Raw genomic sequence first — 17,436 nt, 5'->3', positions numbered from 1 at the left:
ACTGTTAATGTGAACTTTTGGTTTTTTTTGTAAAAATTTGTCAAAACAGAAAAAAAAAAATTGTCTTCCAGGACGCTGAAGGTATGCTGTGAAAAAGTGATGCCAGCAAAAGCAGTTAACAGTAAAATGGAAATATGTCAGATTACACACGAAAAACCTGAAGTTCTTCTCAGGAATTCACAAAATTTCAAATACAGTGGAACCCCGACTTACGAATACCCCATTTAACGAAAAATTCAAGTTACGAAGGCACTCAACGGCAATATTTCTACCCGTGTTACGGCAAAATGCCCGTGTAACGAAGTCCGCTGGCTCTGATTGGCTGAGCCCAGAATGCCTGCAATGCCCACAATGCCTTCCGAATCATGTGACAACCCCCTTGGCTTTCGGAGTTGCGCTTCGCTGTTCCACTTGAACGACGCCTATCGTTCACTCAAAAGGCGCGATGGGTGCTTCGACTTACGAAAAGTTTCGACTTTCGAAAGACCCTCGGGAACGAATTAATTTCGTAAGTCGGGGTTCCACTGTATTCAACTTGCTAAAGCCGCTGTTTATATCAAGCATGGTGACAATATCACAGACGTTGCAGTTTAACAAGTCGTTTTGTCTACAGTTACATTTATTTTGTTTCCTTAAAACCAATAAATCTCCCATACGTGAGATGATTTTAACGACTTCTGAAACAAGGTTAGCTAAATTTCCGGAGAACCAAATCAGAACCATTTTTATTTAAATAAAATATGTGACTGAATGACTTGTTAAGGACCAGTGTGAGCTGACCAAAGCCATCTTCAGTATCCCTAACCAACTTGCTAGCATTACTTTTCACAGTAATAATAATAATAACTTATAAAGCGCTTTCAAACGAAGTGCTGCACAGCTATTTGAAACTAAAAAGATGAAGTAAGTAAAATAAATCCACGTTACGTGAATTAAAGACATCTTGCGTGTTTGAAACGATGTCTGAACATGATACTGTGTTGCTGTTTTGTAGTGAAGGGTTTGTCCTGTTATTGCCATGTTATTACTCTGTATGAATTTCCTGCCAAACGTTCTCCAGTCACGTCTTCGGGAGAAACCTCTTCACCTCAAGCAGGAAGTGATTAAACTCCACTTTGTCCTGGGCAAACATGAAAAGAAGTGGAATTAGAACATGCATTGGTCACCGTTCATTGGAAATAAAAAAAAAAGTTAAATTCTTCTTATGTTTTGGGAATTGTTAGTCACCTCATCTGTAGATGTACCTGGTGGCTGATGAACACTCACTTTAACAGCTGTTCTGTTGAAACAGCTGCCTCTGATACAAAACTGTTCAATAATGTTTATTAAGGGGATTTGAGGTGTGAGGAACTCCAGTAAAACCTGCAGAGCCAAAACTAGGAGTCACTCCAGTGAAGTTGAACCAATTTGCACACTTGGCACCAGGCCTATTTTACTTTGTCTCCGTTTACTTTATACTGTAAGCGGACACAAGAGTGACTTTGAATGGGTTTTGGTGACTCGTCCCATTACTTTGCCCTGTGAATCAGCCCTTTGCTTCTCTGGCTTGTAGACGAGGTTTAAATCAGCTGATGAGGTCACTGGAGGAGTTAAACATTTACTAACCCGATGTTCTCTCATGTACTCATGGCTTTGTCGTCAATTTGTCTTTTTTATTTTTCTGAATCAGTGTGATGGGATGAAATGAAGTTGCTGACCTCGGGTGATCATGATTGGCTATTTAATTCTTAAAGCTTAAACAGTGTGCTCATTATTTGACAATAAGGGGGGATGCTGTGTGACAGCTCAGAGCTATTCTTTTGACTTGCATTTGAAAAATCACCTTTTCAGGCATCAGTGCACAGTACAGACTTCAGCCTTATTCTTTATTTTGACATTGCATTTGTCTGCGTAACCTCCAAAACACAAACTCTGACCAACACACATACTGGTGAATTAATGTGATGGTTAAAGTGGATCCGTTCTGCCTTCTGCCAGTGTATGAACGGCGAATCCCTGTGAATTAATGCTGCTTTTTTTCTCTCTGCTTGGGTTTGTATGATGTCACGGAGAGCAGATATCCTTAATATGGCCATCTAAGGCACAGTAAGCCCCGCCCACCTGCTCTTAATATAATTTGTTTGGGAGGGGCAGCCCGTCAGTGCAAAGTTTGCTCAAAGTGGGAGGAGCTAAAAGAGTTCACTGATAGAAGATAAAGGGGGATTATTTTGAACTCTGAATTGTGCAAAGCTACTCTAGAAGAGCCCAAGTATAAAATATGAGCAGAATAGATCCACTTTGTTTTAGCAATTTAATATCTGTTACTTTGCGGATGAAGGATTCTTTCAGTTTGAGTGTGTTTTTTGGCATATAACACTGTAACCAATGAGTCTGCACTCTTTGCATTGCAGCTGTTATTCATTTGGTGATTCTGAGGAACAGTCCTGTATGAAGCACTCCTTTAACACTGTTTTAAACAGTACTCTATGAGTTAGATTTAACAGCCAAAGAGGCTTAAAATCCCCCCACAAACGTAGATTTTGACAAAGTCTTGTGTGTGGAAACACTCTTGGTATCAGTGTTGTGTGTCAGGATTAAGATATTGACTAATTTCACGTAAAAACTGGCTCATCTTGGTACTTGTTGTAGCAGCCAAGTCTTGGAGAAACTGGAAAAATAACTTTAAAATGCTCAGCACATCAGCAAATGCTCGATCACGTGACTGTTTTTCGTTGGCTTGAATCTGAGTCTTTCCCCAACATTCAAAGCCATTAATCGAAACACGTGTGCACCTAAAACGAGCATTTTCTCCACATTTCTGCCCTCTAAAACACATGTGTGCACTTACACTGTGCGTCATTTATTTTTTCAGCTCTCCGTGTGTGAACTCGTCTGCATGTGCATCGATTCTGAATGAAAAGGAGCACTTTATGGCATCCGTGTAGTTAAGAGGGCAATAGTACTCGCTGTGATTATTCTGTTAGGGTTGTATTCACTGTAACTGCATACCAAGCAATGCACTGATCGGCACATTCTGCATAACCTGTAATTTTATGGACATTTTGATTGCTACAAATTATTTGTGCCTTGGCCTTTTACAGTACAGATGTTTCTTTCAATGCAATTCTTTTAATTTGGTCGTGCTTTTCTCGCTATGGCTGTCAAAACGCAGCACAAAGCTGTCGGTAATAACTGTGTGGAGGGCTGCATTTACATGCACTCATTGCTCAGCGGCCTCGATCTATGGAGCCAAGACTGATAGAAAATCAGCGCAGTAGCTGGTGGGTACTAAATTTTCTCTCTTCAAAAACCACCCCTCCAAACAGCGGCTGATATTGCTTTTACAGTTCCAGTTGGGGGAGCAGCTGCAGGGCAGAGGCACCAACAATGGAAGAAGACACGCTGTCCACACACTGCAATATTTAACCTGCTAATTTTTTGCTGTTTGATGGAACCTCACAATTTGCAGGGTTTTGATGCGACTCTCAAACTGTCTTTCCAAAATCTTCTTAATCTCCTCCTAAGACCCGAACTCTTTCATGGCATGCATCCTCTTTGCTATTTGGGCTGATTGGGACCTGATGAATTACCCGTTTTTTGTTTTTGATGAAAATGAGAAAATGTAGTATTTTGGTCTAGACAACCTAAAATGTGATGTCCGCATATGTGGACGCCAGGTCCTTGGAGGTTAAATGCAAAATTACATGAGTACCTATAAGGTGAACTGATAAGTGTCAAAGCAGGGTGCTGGACACTGTAAAGTTTCACCTACAAGATTTCTACTTGGAATTTTTAGCTGATAAGAAGACGGTCTATCTGTCGAGCTCACTGAGTAAAGCAAAACAATTAGAGATAAAATTTTACACGTTGCTCTGACAAAGAAGAAAGCCTTGCATGCTTGTTGCATATGGACATGGTGCAGTCTCACAGCAGTTTGTAAAAAAATTAACTGATTCAGTTTTATTTATATACTGCCAAATCACAACAATGATAAAGGTAAAGACACAACAATTACATCCCCCTTTGAGGCAACAGTGGGGAGGAAAAACTCCCTTTTAACAGGAAGAAAACTGCAGCAGACCTCCTAACCTGGTGTTCAGCATACTGACCAGGCCGAACCTGCTTAGCTTTTAAGATCAAGACTCAGATTTGTGTTTTTTACACAAACTGGACATTTTGTTTGTGGCTGTGATGAAGCATGAAGTTTGAAACACGGGACACAAAAAGTTAACAGACTTGTGAACAAGATGAATATCTTGTAAATGCTTTAAAAAGAAGTCATCTCATGGCTTTAAAGAAGGTTAGTAAGAGCCATCTCTCACAGTGTGACACTTAAACATGGACGATGATGATTCTCGCTGGTTAGTTAAGCCAGGTGTGACGGACGAAGCCACACACTCATTGGCTGACGACTTGTGATTGACTGAGTCCTCAGCCAATGAGCTTCTCACTGAACTTGATTTATAAAATAACCCCAAATATTTTATTCTGTATGACCTGAAACTAGAAACCAAAGCTCTAAACTCATCAGGCGTTTGTATAAGACCAGAAGTCTTTCTGCAAACACAGGAGTCGCCCCCTGGTGTCCATTACGCAGAATACAGGTTCGAAACAAAAGTTCCAAACAAGTGCCAAACACGTGCTCGATAAATAGCAAATGAATAAATAAATAAAATCACTTCTGCTTAGAGTCTTGGGCCGTACAGTTCCTGTATTTCTCCCACAGGAACGATGCAGGAAGCAAATCTGAGAGGAGCGACGTCTAAATGCAGCCGAAATGCAGTAAAAACAAAAGCCAGTACGTCTGGGAGGTTACTGACAGCTCTGTGCTGGTTGATGACGGCAGCTTTTCTGGGTCAGAAACAGTTCTGTTGTTCTTAAGTTTCATTTAAGGGAAGTTTGGACAACTTTACACTAGTGGCCTTCAGAGCTGTGCATCATTTTTCTCATACCAGTTTGAAAAAAAGAATAAACCTACCATTTCTATTCTGTATTAGACCACTTTGGATATTTTGTTTTGATGATATAATATGCAAATGTATTCTTACTTGATTTTTTAATTTTTTTTGTCTTTTCAATTGCACCAGTTATTAATAAAGCATTGAACTGAAAGCAGACGGTGTGGTTATTATCTGCAAGCGTTAAACCAGAGATGGATTCATGCTGCTGAAATCACTCAGGCTGCATCGTTTCTGCACCCGTGGACTCGTTGTTGGTGTCCCTGCTATAAAATAGCTGTTCTTAAATGTCCTGCAGCCCTCTGCAGACACGCTGTGTGTCTTTGGAGTAGGAGATTTGTGTGCATTTGCTGTGTTTGTGTGTCCAATATTTGAGGTAATGTATCTGCTTTGCATGTCGTCTTAGTTAACATGTGCTTTTTTTTATTGGCTGTTTTTGTCCTTGTGTGTGTCTGAGCTTAGTTGTGGATGTTCCCAGCCCTTTGTAGTTGTTTGATGTCTCTTTGTAGTGATTTTGTGTACTTTTCTGGTTGTTATGTGTCCCGTCTCTTAGTTGTATCACAGTACTTTTACTTCTTTCTTTGTAGTTGTTTTACATTCATGTCTCTTCGTTTTGGGACCAGTTTGCAGGCTTTTGTTGTTCGTGTGCATCATGTTGTGTGTTGTGAGTCTTTGTGTCCCCATTATTATCTGACATTTTTCTGTTTTGCAGTTATTTTCCGTCTCTTGTTTAGCATCAGTTTGTGGCATTTTTTTGGCTTTTACTTCACGTGTGCGTTCTTTTGTAGTTGTTGTTGTTGTTGCTTTGTGTATTTATACTGTGTTGGTTTGCACGTGTCTCTGTGATGTTTTTGTTTCATTCTGGAGTTGTTTTGTCTCTTTGCAGTATTGTTGTTCTCAGCCTTGACTCTCATGTGTGGCCTCTGGCTGAAAACCTTCAGATGAACGTCATTATTTCGCTCACAGCGGCTCCGGCTGTCGCTGCTGTTACTCTGTGAAGATGGTTTAACTCATTTTTAGGATTCTTATTTTATAACGTTTCCACCCCAGAACAAACGTCAGTGGACACGTGTGCAGCTTGTTTTTCACTCATTAGCTCATTTCATTTCGTTCTTGTTAGAATTATGCGCTAAAAGTCTGTTTCTGTTCCCCGGGGGCGGCTGTTCCCAGGCCCTGAGCAGCCTTGACTGCCAGTTACCGCTGCGTGCCTGAATGTGAACGCCAGGATGGCCAAAGTGCCCGCCGATCCCCCGGCATTAAAGACTCACATTCACTCCCCTCATTCACTGATCTTCCCCACGGCTCGTATGTCACTCCAGCGGCTTATTATGGCCACTTACCTACACTGTAAGAAATGTCCTTCTAAAAATAAACTTTCCACAGACTCAGGCTAAGTACCAATCCTGATGCATTTCATCTGGTGTGACTGAAGAAACACGTCAGGTATGATTTAGATTTTTACAGAAGTTCAGTAAGGATCGTTTCAGTGAGGTGGCTGTATGTTGGTGTGATTCAGACATTTGGAGTTCCAGCAGCTTATTTGCTGGATGCATGAAACTTGGACCAATAAATGAAAAGAGCTTGAATTAGCTCGTGCTAAATGAAAACAGGTGTGTGAGGAGAGGCCACACACAGCAGCCTGACCTCACCTGAAGTGTCTGACTGACTAAATTTACACTGACCTGTCACTTTACAGAAACAACTGTCCAACTTCTCCCTAACACAAATATATAACCAGCCAATCACGTGGCAGCAATTAGGAACGTAGACATGGTCAAAACGACTTGCTGAAGTGCAGTTTTCTGTTCTCATCACCGTCAAACAGCATGAAGTCGATCTCCAGGCTTTCAGAGCCTCCTGCAGTTCCTGTCTCTGCCTTTGGGGGGCAGTGTAGTGCAGCACCTGCAGTTGGATATTTCTTGCAGTGCAGCTGCAGGAGTGAGTTTGGATCAGTACCCGGCCTGCAGCCAGAGCTCGCTGAGCTGTCAGCCCGCTGATGTTCAGAGGGGAGAAAACAGGCGTTGTTTAATCGTTATCTGACCGCCGGTGTGTGACCGCAGGGTGGAGGCTGGTGGAGGCTCCGCAGGGCTGCAGGTGAATTCAAGCAGCAGGTGAGACGTGTTCACTGGTTTTATTTTAGCTGGGAGCCAATAATAATAATAATGATGATGATAATATGGCAGGTCAAACTATCGAAGAATTAGAGTTAAAATTTTGAATGCTGTGAACTTTGAGTGCTGCTGCTGTAAAAACAATATATATTCCTCTTTTTATGGAAACAAAGACGGTTCACTTTGAAAAGAAAAAGTTTGCTTTGATTTGTGAAACCTGTGACTGTGCATGTGTGTGATTTTTATCTTGATCAGAATTGATGAGTCAAGAAATACAGAAATGCAGTGACTAGACTGAGGAAGACTTTCTTTGAACGCACAAAACGCAAATTAGATGCCAAGAAAATTTAATGTAAAAGCTCCTAAAAATCTTTACCGATACTCTGTGGGGAGCACTGGGTCCACTGGTGGGATTATAGAGTCATCATGACGTCACTGTGAAGGACCAGGAAGTGTTTTTTTTACACAAACTCTTTTAAAGGTGTTTGATGGAGGCACAGAGTTTACCTGCAGTGTGCAGAGAGAGGCTGATGTGTTTTAATTGGCCGACGCGTTCATCACCAGATGTTCAGATGTTTCTGGATCTTTAACTTTCTGTAGTTCTCTTTAGCCTCTTCTCTGTTTCCTGCACAGACTTTGCATTTTTACAGAAGAAATGTGTGTTTCATCATTTACCTGGTTAAAGGTTATCTAGACTCACTGCACCACCTAATGGTTTAAATTAGTATTACATTAAAGTACGGCCAGTCCCCAACTCAGCTGCAGTTATTAGCTTTCAGAGCTATACACAGATGTTTATGGCCTCATTCTGTTGAGTTTATTTGTTTTGGTGGGCCACCACTAAGGGTGTAATTCCCCTGTAATCAAATGGAATTTCAGTGCATCTGATTTAAAATTCTGATGTAATTATATTTACTTACAAATACTTAAAGGTAGGTACACTACAATCAGAGTGTCAACAACAAGTCAGGCTTTTACAGGAAACAAAGAAATAATTATACTGTAAGTAATTTGAGGTAGTGCTCAGTTTCACGGTAAGTTTGCAGAAAAACAAACATTATTTCCACAGCTTGCATCATAAATATGCTCCACTCTGTGGGGTTGTATTATGGAGTGGACTCATGTACTTCTATTGGAAGTACGTACATTGTACTTACAGTAGAAGTACAGTGTTCTTACATTTACTTACAGTATAATTATTTCTTTGTTTCCTGTAAAAGCCTGACTTACACCCTGTTACATCCTTACTCTCACAGACCTAGCTTTAAGTATTCGATTACACTGTAATGTCAAATAAAATGCATTGAAATTCATTCAGTTACAGGGTAATTACACCTTCAGCTGCATTACAAAGTGTTACAATAATTACTTTTAACGTCGTCTCCAGCACTAATGTGACGATGATGATGATGCTGATCTATTCAGCTTTTATGTTGTAACTCCTGGCTCTCTGCTCTGTTGTGTGTGAGGCTGATTTCTACAGAGCAACGTGTCTCTCATATATGAGCTGATTGTTGCAGCTTACATGAGATGCAAATTCACGGGGTTTGGTGGCTTTGCCCTTGTGCTAACCATGTAGCCCACTAAAAGCTGTATTTTTATGTTGAGAGTGAACGTTTGCATGCTGTTTGTGTTTGCAGCAGTCATGGCAGGCTCCTGGAGGTTCACACAGCATCCACGCTTCTCTTTCATAATCTGTGTTTCTGCAGTTTTAATACTCCTGCTCGTGAGCCAAGGTAGGCCGAGGCTATAAAGGCTCTATTGTTTGGTTTAATTATTAATAGTAGTAATAACTGCTGTTTTTGTTTCCTCCAGCATTGATCTGCAGACAGCAGGAGGACAGGCACAGGAGAGACTTTGCTGACTCCACGGGTATTTTTCCTCCTTGGTTCTCATTCTGCTTGTTCACATACTGTGGCTGCCAAATACGTTTCAACGTGTTGTTTTCCAGCTCGAACAAAGAAACTTTAAAGCCCCACAAAGTACTTCGACTGCAGCGCTGTCACCTAGCAAAAATAAAAACCCTACACAGTTGATGTGGAGGCGCACACAACTGGCTTCAGTGTATTTTTTATATGAATATCTTTTTAAAGATCACGACTGTCCCCCAGCTACATTCAGGAAACTGTTTATTGAGGTTTTCAGTTTCTGAATGATAAAAAAACTTTCTGGGTTTGCATCACAGCACAGACTGAGTCACTGAACATGTCAGATTTCTTTTTCATATTGTTTCTTTAACCAGATGATATTTGAATATATTAATATAATAAGGTTAACACTGGTGCCTCACACCTAGAAGGTCCTGGGTTCAAATCCTCCACCTGGCCGCGGCCTTTCTGTCTGTATGTCTCTGTGTGTTAGCAACAACACAGGGTATACTCCCCCGCTCGCCCTATGGTAGCTGGGATGGGCTCCAGCGCCCCCCACAACCTTGATAAGGATAAGTGGAAGAGGATGGATAGAAAGTCAATGAATACCAAGCTTCACAGCTGGGAAAGGGTGGAGCTCTGGGTTCACAAGTGAGGGGGGGGGGAACAGCAGGAGATGGACAGACCGATCCGTTGTGGTGAAGAGAGAGCGTGGAAGCAAAGTTAATGATTTACTGCTCGATCTACGCCCACGAACAACCGCGAGCTCTGGGTAGTGACCGATGGGATGCAGCTGAGACGAGCTTCCTCCAAACGGTGAAGCTCAGCTAGTTGATCTGGTTTGGGAATCTGACTTCTGCACACCTCCTGGGTGAGGAGTTCCTGGCAAATTGCTGAGGATTATATCTTCCAGCTAGCTTGGGAACGCCTCAGTGTTTGCCTGGATTTGCTGGTGGAGGTCTGGGCCTCTGCTGAGGATGCTGCAGCGGTGATGGATGGAGGGTACAGTTGGTCGATGTTAAGAAATATGTGGAAAAATCCTCCTTTTTGTAACTAAAACTCAGTTAATTTGCATAAAATGTGCCATTCATCAGGCTTCAGTCCAAAGCTTATGAACTCAAACCCCGAATGTCAAAGACGTCGTTAACGTCCCAGAGGAGCAGTTTGTCTAACGGTAAAAACCGTCATCAGCAACACACACTTCAGAGAAGTCATCAGCGAACATCTGTGAACCTGCTCTGGGTTGTATCACTGAAATGTTCAGTGAAATGCCGATTAGACCAGCTGTTACACTGACCTTGTGTTGTTTAAATAACTGCCCCGCCCCCCGGGGACCCATTCCTCTGGGTAACTGTCACTTTTTTTCTCTTCCAGTACATCCAGTAATTACACTGGCTCATTCTGCTGATGCTGCTGTCTCCATAACGGAGATTACACCCAGAACGAGCTCCCGCTGACTTCACGCTCTGCTTTTATTTCCCAGAAATCCCAGCAGAGCACATCGACCCCGCTGCCATCGACCTCACGCCGCTCGTCAATACTTTAATAAATTCCAGCCACTCGGGTACGTTGTCCTGTCGCTGTCTCTCAGGTCCGAACCACAGAGTCACACTTCTGTTGGTTTTGAACTGCAGAGAGGACTCAACATTTAAAGGAGCAGTGCGCTCAAAGAGCAGCTTCCCTTCAGCCCAGTTTTAACATTTTAACTCTGATTTTGATTTTCAGGCTCATTGACGAGGTCGCAACATCGACCCCGTCCTCTTACTGATTATTGCACCTTTCTCCTTAATCATGAGATTGTCATTAGTGAACGCAGTGCTCTCCTGTATGTAATAATGCGTCTAAGGCTGTGTGAGCTCACATGTTCGCCTGTTTTGTGTTGCAGGCTCCCGGCAGCTCTTCTCTCTGCTCAGCGTCACGTCCTACAGCTCCCTGGCTCTGCACAAACTCACCCTGTTGGTCTACAACAGTAAATGTTCTCTCCTTACAAACGTCTGCTTCCTCCGAAGGCTGCATTTGTCTATGCTGCCATCTGGTGGTGTGAACGTGTAGTAATTACACCACCGCACGTTAACCATCTCTACTCTTAAGACGAGACTTTCTCTTTAATCGTGTCAGATTGTTACCTTTAGGGTCAGTCGTGAAGTTTGATGCACTGGTGAAGGCTGAGAAAGGGAAGAACCCATTATTTTATTTAAAACTGCAAAATAAAGCACCGAGGACGTGTCCTAACATATTACAGAAATAATCTTATTTGCCAAACTTTGTTAAGGAGGACTTATTCTGTTACTTTGATTATTGTCTGTCATATATCTCCTGTTCCAGTGGTGGCTGTGTTGTCATCCACTCAGTCGTGAGGTCAGTGTATGGACAGTTTCATACAGTTTTTTTCCTGCTGTGGGATCTGTATGATGTCATCAAGAGGAGACATGCCTAATATGTTCATCTGAGCTGGGCAAAGAGCTAAAACAGAGCACTGAAGGCGGAGCATGAACTGCATCAATGCTCAGAATAAGATAAATGAGGATTATTTTAAACTGTTAATCATGCAAAGCTCTGCTAGCAGAAGCTGAGACTAACAAGCTGGAAATACGCAGGTCAGCAGATGTTTGGAGGCCGTGTCGTCCTGACACGTCTTAAACTTTAAATCCATGAATGACTTTGTGCTCTCTGAACAGTTTCTGTGTGTTTTGCAGTTTCCAGTGTGGGAAGCATAGAAAGCAGCGTGTTCAGGAGGCGATTCTGCTACTGCGTCACAAACGAGACCAACGACCTAACAGGCAGGAGGATTCGAACGTTCGGCCTCATTTTACGCTTCGTGCAGTTTGCTGCATGTAAACTCGTTTTTGTTTCCCATCAGACTTTACAGCCATACTGCTGGATGTGATGGGAAACTCTACAAGCTACCTGCACGAGCTCTTTAAATCCTCCTCGATACTCTCAGGTGGTAGATGCTATTTAAATGAAACGCTATATGATGTGTTTGTGTCTCTGGCTAACGGCGTGTTGTCTGCTTGTGTCTCAGTGAGCCAGAGGAATAACTCAGACTGTATCTACATCTGCGTGATGGCCGGTAAGATGGGTATGTGTAGGCCTCCTCTGTCCTGAGTAAAGTTCTGAGGCCTGGGGGAATGACACTGCATGCTTATTTTATCCTCACAGAGGTCTGGAAGTAGAAACCTTTTCTTCCTGCTCCTGACCCACGTCTAAGACTGATACCAGGTCCATGCTCACAAGAAAGGAGTCAGATTTATTATAGCTGTGTGCAACTATAAACTGTTTTTAAAAGCTGAATCTTTATGGTTCTGAGAACAAGCAGTAAGAAATGTGTTGGGTATATTCCAGTAGTTCAGCCGACAGGGTGTTTCCTTTGTGTGTATCACATTTTTATTTTCTCCCTTGATTTATTTCATGGTGAAGCATTTTTAAAAGCCAAAAATCAGATAAGATGAGGTTGAAACAGGAACTTTTTGTAAATGTTTGTGTTTTTAAACATGTAAAAATGAAAGCTCTCAGCAGAATGTGAAGAAACAGTCATGTGACCTTACCTCCATGTTTGGTTTTAAAGAGATATCACGTAAACATCAACAAAACATTTTTTCTGTTTACACTTTAACACAGCAAAGCATCCTGCAGAGGGGCTAAAAAGAGCTCTCAAAAGGTCAAAGAGCAGCAGATCCAAAGACATTTGATAATCGCAGTTGGTAAAACAGCGCCTCCTGGTGGGGAAGCCTCTGTTATCTTCCACAGACCTCAGAGAGCGATTAAAGAGATAAAATATATGACTAAACCTTATAAATGCTCCTGTAGTATACCTGAAAAATCTTTCATATAGTGTATAAGGCAATGGTGTGAAACATAAGGCCCGGGGCCCGCTGGACCACTTTGTAAAAGAAGTAGGAGGGCGTATATTTATTATCTTTTTAACTTTTCATATGTTTTGCAGCTTCTCCTACAGACACACACAGTTTACATCATACTGACACATTATTTCATCTTTATCACGTAGGAAGCTGAGACATACTGTAGAAATTGCCCCTTTTTTCTTTTTCTAAATGTGTAATTAAACTTTGTTGATTGGAGTTTCACTGTTTGGCCCACGTTGGATCGGTGGGCTGTGCGCAGTCCTCCCTGTAAAATGAGTTTAACATCTCTGGCATCAAAGATGAGGCTGATGATGATGCTGCTGATGAAGGTGTCTGTCTGAATGCGACGTTGTGTTTTGTCCAGGCAGAGAGGTGCCTGAGCTGTGGGACGTCGGCTCCATCACGCCGCTCTTCAACCAGACCATCGTGGAAGGACCGCACACAGGTCTGTTCACTGGTTTGTGACGGATTCATTGATGACCAGCAGGTGGCAGATTAAAACGAACAGCACCAGATCAGTGTAGAAATCATTATGTCTTCTTTTTCATTACTTTCTTTTTCCCCACTTTGTCTTTCTGAACCAGCTAACATCTCCTTCCGGCTCCCTGTCGGTGAGTACATCAGGACCTTTAACAGGCCCGTTCAAGCATCTGCTGTCATCAACCAGACGCTCGAAGAGCCGCTTAATTCTCCTCTTCAAATTGTCTATTTTAAATCTCAGAATGGCACCAACTGCCCACGAATCTGAGTCACATCTCTCCATCTGGGATGAGCTCCATGCTAACCAGCAGAGTCCATTCAACCGCACATGGTGAGTCTCTCCAGGAGGCTGGCGTTCAGCGTTTGGCTCGTCTTCACAGCTCGATCTGTCAGGAAGTTCGGGCCAGACTCGGTTTCCAAAGTTTAATCAGGATTAAGCTGGTTTATCTCTGATGTTCACAACCAAATGTGTAAAAGAAAGAACTGGAAGCACATTTAAAAGGATATGCATGAATGAACACTAAATAAAAGAGATTGTTCAGGTTTTTAAAAGCATAATGAAGTCAGTCAGATGCTAGGTTTTAATTTTTAGGAGAAATTGTTTGTGTGAGAAATACCAGGAAGACCAAAAGACCGATCTTTGAGCACACGGAGCGACTGCAGCCAGGGTCTTTTTTACTTTTCATTGTCATGTTATTGAGCTGTGAATCTCAGCAGAGTGTGTAGCTCTCTCCGTGGTCGAGTGTCGTGTCACATGATTGAGAAACATTAGTTATTGGCTAAAGGAAGCGATGCGTCTGTGCGTCACACTGTTTTACAGCCAGTGTCGTATGATGTACGTTGTTACCTGTTCAAGCCTCCTGTGCGCTTTTTTCTTGTTGTGGTTGTGATGCAGGTTGATCTTAGCTTCATATGTTCATTGTTGCTCTGCCTCCGTCCTTGAGACTCTGCACTGGTTTGCATCTCAGTGTGAAACCTCTGTCTTCCCTGTGCTTGGATACAGCTACCTTCTGAAGGGTGTTTCTTTCCTGTATAGGTGTGGGGGTTTTTTACCATGGAAAAGATCCTGTGATCATCCCCCATCTGGTCTTCTGTGGTCATCGAGCCTTTTTTAATCCTGTAGTGTACTAAAATGTTGATCTGACCACTGATGCTCCCACTCTCTGTCTCTCGGTTTGTTTTGTTTGTTTTTGGTGAAGTTTAATGAAGTAGTTTTGTTGTTTATTGTTGTTGTTTGCTGTTTATATGACTGTGTACAGATTACAGTTATATGCATAGGTTCTGTTAAAAGTTTAAATTGCATGGACACAGTGGAGAGGTCCAGTTTGCTGAGGTGGAGTCGAGGACACCTTTAAGCCTTACCTGTTTGCTGACTCTGGCTGTAAACGTGTTTATTTTTTAACACGTGGTTCTGTCTTCAGTCCCATGATGGCTGCGTCCTGCTTTCACTCTTGTGGAGACAGAAAATCGAGCCTATTTCTTTCTCTTGGTTTATCAGCTTCACCAACAGCTGTGGATGAAGCAGCTGCATCTACAGCGAAGGTCACCACAGCTCAGCCGCTCGCAACAGCTCCACAGCCTACGACCGTCATGCCTCAGAGTTACACTACAGCCGAAACACCGGAGACAACCCAGCAACCCATGGCGCCAAGCATGACCGCAAGAGCTGTAACGACACAAAGGGGGACCACGCCCACTGTGGCATCTTCTCAGAGTGGAACTATAGAGGAAAAAACAACTTTAGCACCAATTACAACTTTAAAATGGCAAACCACCACCACCGCCACTCCGACTGCTGCAGCTCCCACCACAGCAGCACCACGATTACCCACGACGCCGGGCAGAGCTTCAACCTTCTCACCAGCAGTTAGTCTGATCCGCACGGCGGCGTCTACAAGCACAGCAGCCCCGCACACGACGTCCACAGTTCATCCCACGAGACTTCCACCTGTGCGAACCTCAGCAGGACCCACGGTGCCCAGGAGGACTACAGGGCCTCTGGTTAGAGGAACTACAACTCCCAGCAAGCCAACGGAGAAACCAGGTAAACGATTTGTTCTTTCAGATATTTTAATATGAATTATTTTGTAGCTTCAGCAGTGAGGAAGATGCTCTTGTGTGTTTTCTCTGGTTAGTTGTGCAAAATAAAAAAGATGAAATGTGGCAAATAACCAGAATAAAAAATTAATTGTCGGGGGGCCCCATTTTTGCTGCAGGGCAACCTGCTTGCGATAAATAAAGCTTGATGACACTGATACTAATAAAACCAAAAATGCACCAGAGGAATACATGAGAGAAAATCTGGACTTCTTTAAGTTTCATGAAGACGTTTCTCCTCTCATCCGAGAAGCTTCTTCAGTTCTGAAGAAGTTCTCACAGTTTTACCTGCTGGACAAAGATGGCGACGGGTTCACTGTGACCCATGATGACGGCTTGTTGGGAAACATAAGGACAGATGAGTGATTTTATGTCGTTATTGATGAATGGATACGGAGGAAATCAAACATGGAGACCTGTGTAACATCACTGTAGCCACAGTTTGACTCCGCCCACTGACCTGCTCTCACAAAGCGACTCTAATCACATCGCAGCCTTCCTTTGTCATTTCTGGACACACCAGCGGCACTGATTCAATTTCAGCCTGGAGAAAGGTAGGTGTGTGTGTGTGTGTGTGTGTGTGTGTGTGTGTGTGTGTGTGTGTGTGTGTGGGGCACGGGAAGCCATGCTGCAGATAGTAACCATGGTAACGCAGGCTCGCAGCCTCCTGTGTGAAAGCTTTGATGGGTTTTAAGCTGCAGAGGTTAAAGTCAAATTAAGGCCAAGCGTTCAGCGTTTATCTGTCTGCTGCACTCAGCGTAAACCAGGAGCTCGTTATGAAATTCCATAATTACATCGTGAGGAAAATGAATACGGATTCAAATGTCAACAGTTTCCAGCCGTTAACGTACATTAAGACTATTTTATGTGACAATGGATTAAAATATGTGAAATGCACATTCACTAATTGAATATAGTGTAATTTGCATAAATGGTATGACCCACGGTAGATAAAGTTGAGACTGTGTAGAAAAACAACAAACATCCACTTTCTTACGCTTCTCCAGTTCAGGGCCACGCGGGGCTGGAGCCTTCCCAGCTATCATAGGTCAGGGAGGAAGACTGGACACACAGAGGCAACGTTCACACTCACTGCATGTGTTTGACTGTGGGAGGAGCCGGAGAACACCCACACACTCCCACAGAAAGGCCCTGGGCTGCATTCAAACCCAGGACCCTCCTGCTGGGACACCCTTCGTATATTTTCTTGGATTTTTATCCCTCAGCTGTAAACGGCCGATTATCATGACGTGACGGGCGGGCGGCATGGTGTGTGAATGTAATAACGAGAGAACGAGGTGACATAGGAGCATCTATACAATGGGTGTATCTACTAAAAATCTCTGACAAGTTTGAATCATAGTGACTTTGACCCCGAGGTTAAAATCAGTGGTCAAGGTTTCTGAAAATCTTGTGACTATAAGTTGAGAACAATGTGATGCAGGAGTTTGATACCACACGTGTCTCCACAAGGAGGCTGATGCCGCCGGTGTTTTTATGTAAACGTTGGCAGCATGAATTCAGCATATCTCAGGTTTGGTTTGTGTCATCTGTTCATTCACAGCCATTCTGGGGTTTCAGGACTAAAACTGGGACAGGAATGGGGTAAATAATGTGACGGTGATGTAAACTGAAACAGGTGATCGTAATCATGATTGTTACAGTTTGTCCAACAAATGAGTGAGAAAAGTTAGAGAAATGTTCCGATCTGTTACCAGCAGCGAGTCCAAACCCAGCGCCTGCTGTTGATGTGCCCGGTGCAGCACGTGATGGTTGTGGCTCCTAAGATATCACCTGTGAGGCGCTCAGTGTGTTTCTTCACCTTTCCCAGCACAGCCACTAGATGGCAGTAACACCACACTGCAGATAACAGCTGCGCCCCCAATGCTCCCGTCCCCTTCTCTGATTTTTGCCTAGCAACAATCAGAAGGCCGGAGCATCCTGTGCAATTTGTCAGCGAGTCATTAGCGTGCAGTGAAATGAGCGTTTGTCACCCAGCTGCACATGTCTGAGTGTCGGCCTGTGGAGGCTGATGTTTGACTGACACACACACACACACACACACACACACACACAC

The 17,436-nt window shown here is 43.1% G+C and overlaps 1 protein-coding gene across 5 annotated transcripts in view; it reads left to right on the top strand.

The window, feature by feature from the left end:
- The first annotated feature begins 429 nt into the window (after nucleotides 1-429).
- The window catches only part of LOC102301757 (potassium voltage-gated channel, KQT-like subfamily, member 3), a 27,539-nt gene continuing 10,532 nt past the window's right edge, over nucleotides 430-17,436 (top strand). Inside the window, exons 1-12 of one of the 5 annotated variants that reach the window (XM_042225558.1) lie at nucleotides 430-7,048; nucleotides 8,689-8,784; nucleotides 8,864-8,920; nucleotides 10,400-10,480; nucleotides 10,802-10,885; nucleotides 11,613-11,696; nucleotides 11,777-11,860; nucleotides 11,942-11,989; nucleotides 13,147-13,227; nucleotides 13,367-13,393; nucleotides 13,504-13,593; nucleotides 14,761-15,306. In XM_042225558.1, the coding sequence (XP_042081492.1) occupies nucleotides 8,694-8,784; nucleotides 8,864-8,920; nucleotides 10,400-10,480; nucleotides 10,802-10,885; nucleotides 11,613-11,696; nucleotides 11,777-11,860; nucleotides 11,942-11,989; nucleotides 13,147-13,227; nucleotides 13,367-13,393; nucleotides 13,504-13,593; nucleotides 14,761-15,306 (1,273 nt within the window). In that variant the 5' untranslated portion in view covers nucleotides 430-7,048; nucleotides 8,689-8,693. The other 4 variants (XM_042225557.1, XM_042225560.1, XM_042225559.1 and 1 more) reach the window with 4 other exon arrangements.

Source organism: Haplochromis burtoni, unplaced genomic scaffold, assembly GCF_018398535.1.
Source record: "Haplochromis burtoni strain Fernald_Lab_line unplaced genomic scaffold, NCSU_Asbu1 Contig_175, whole genome shotgun sequence".
NCBI classification, from domain to species: Eukaryota; Metazoa; Chordata; class Actinopteri; order Cichliformes; family Cichlidae; genus Haplochromis; species Haplochromis burtoni.
This window is presented reverse-complemented; position numbering and strand designations above follow the sequence as displayed.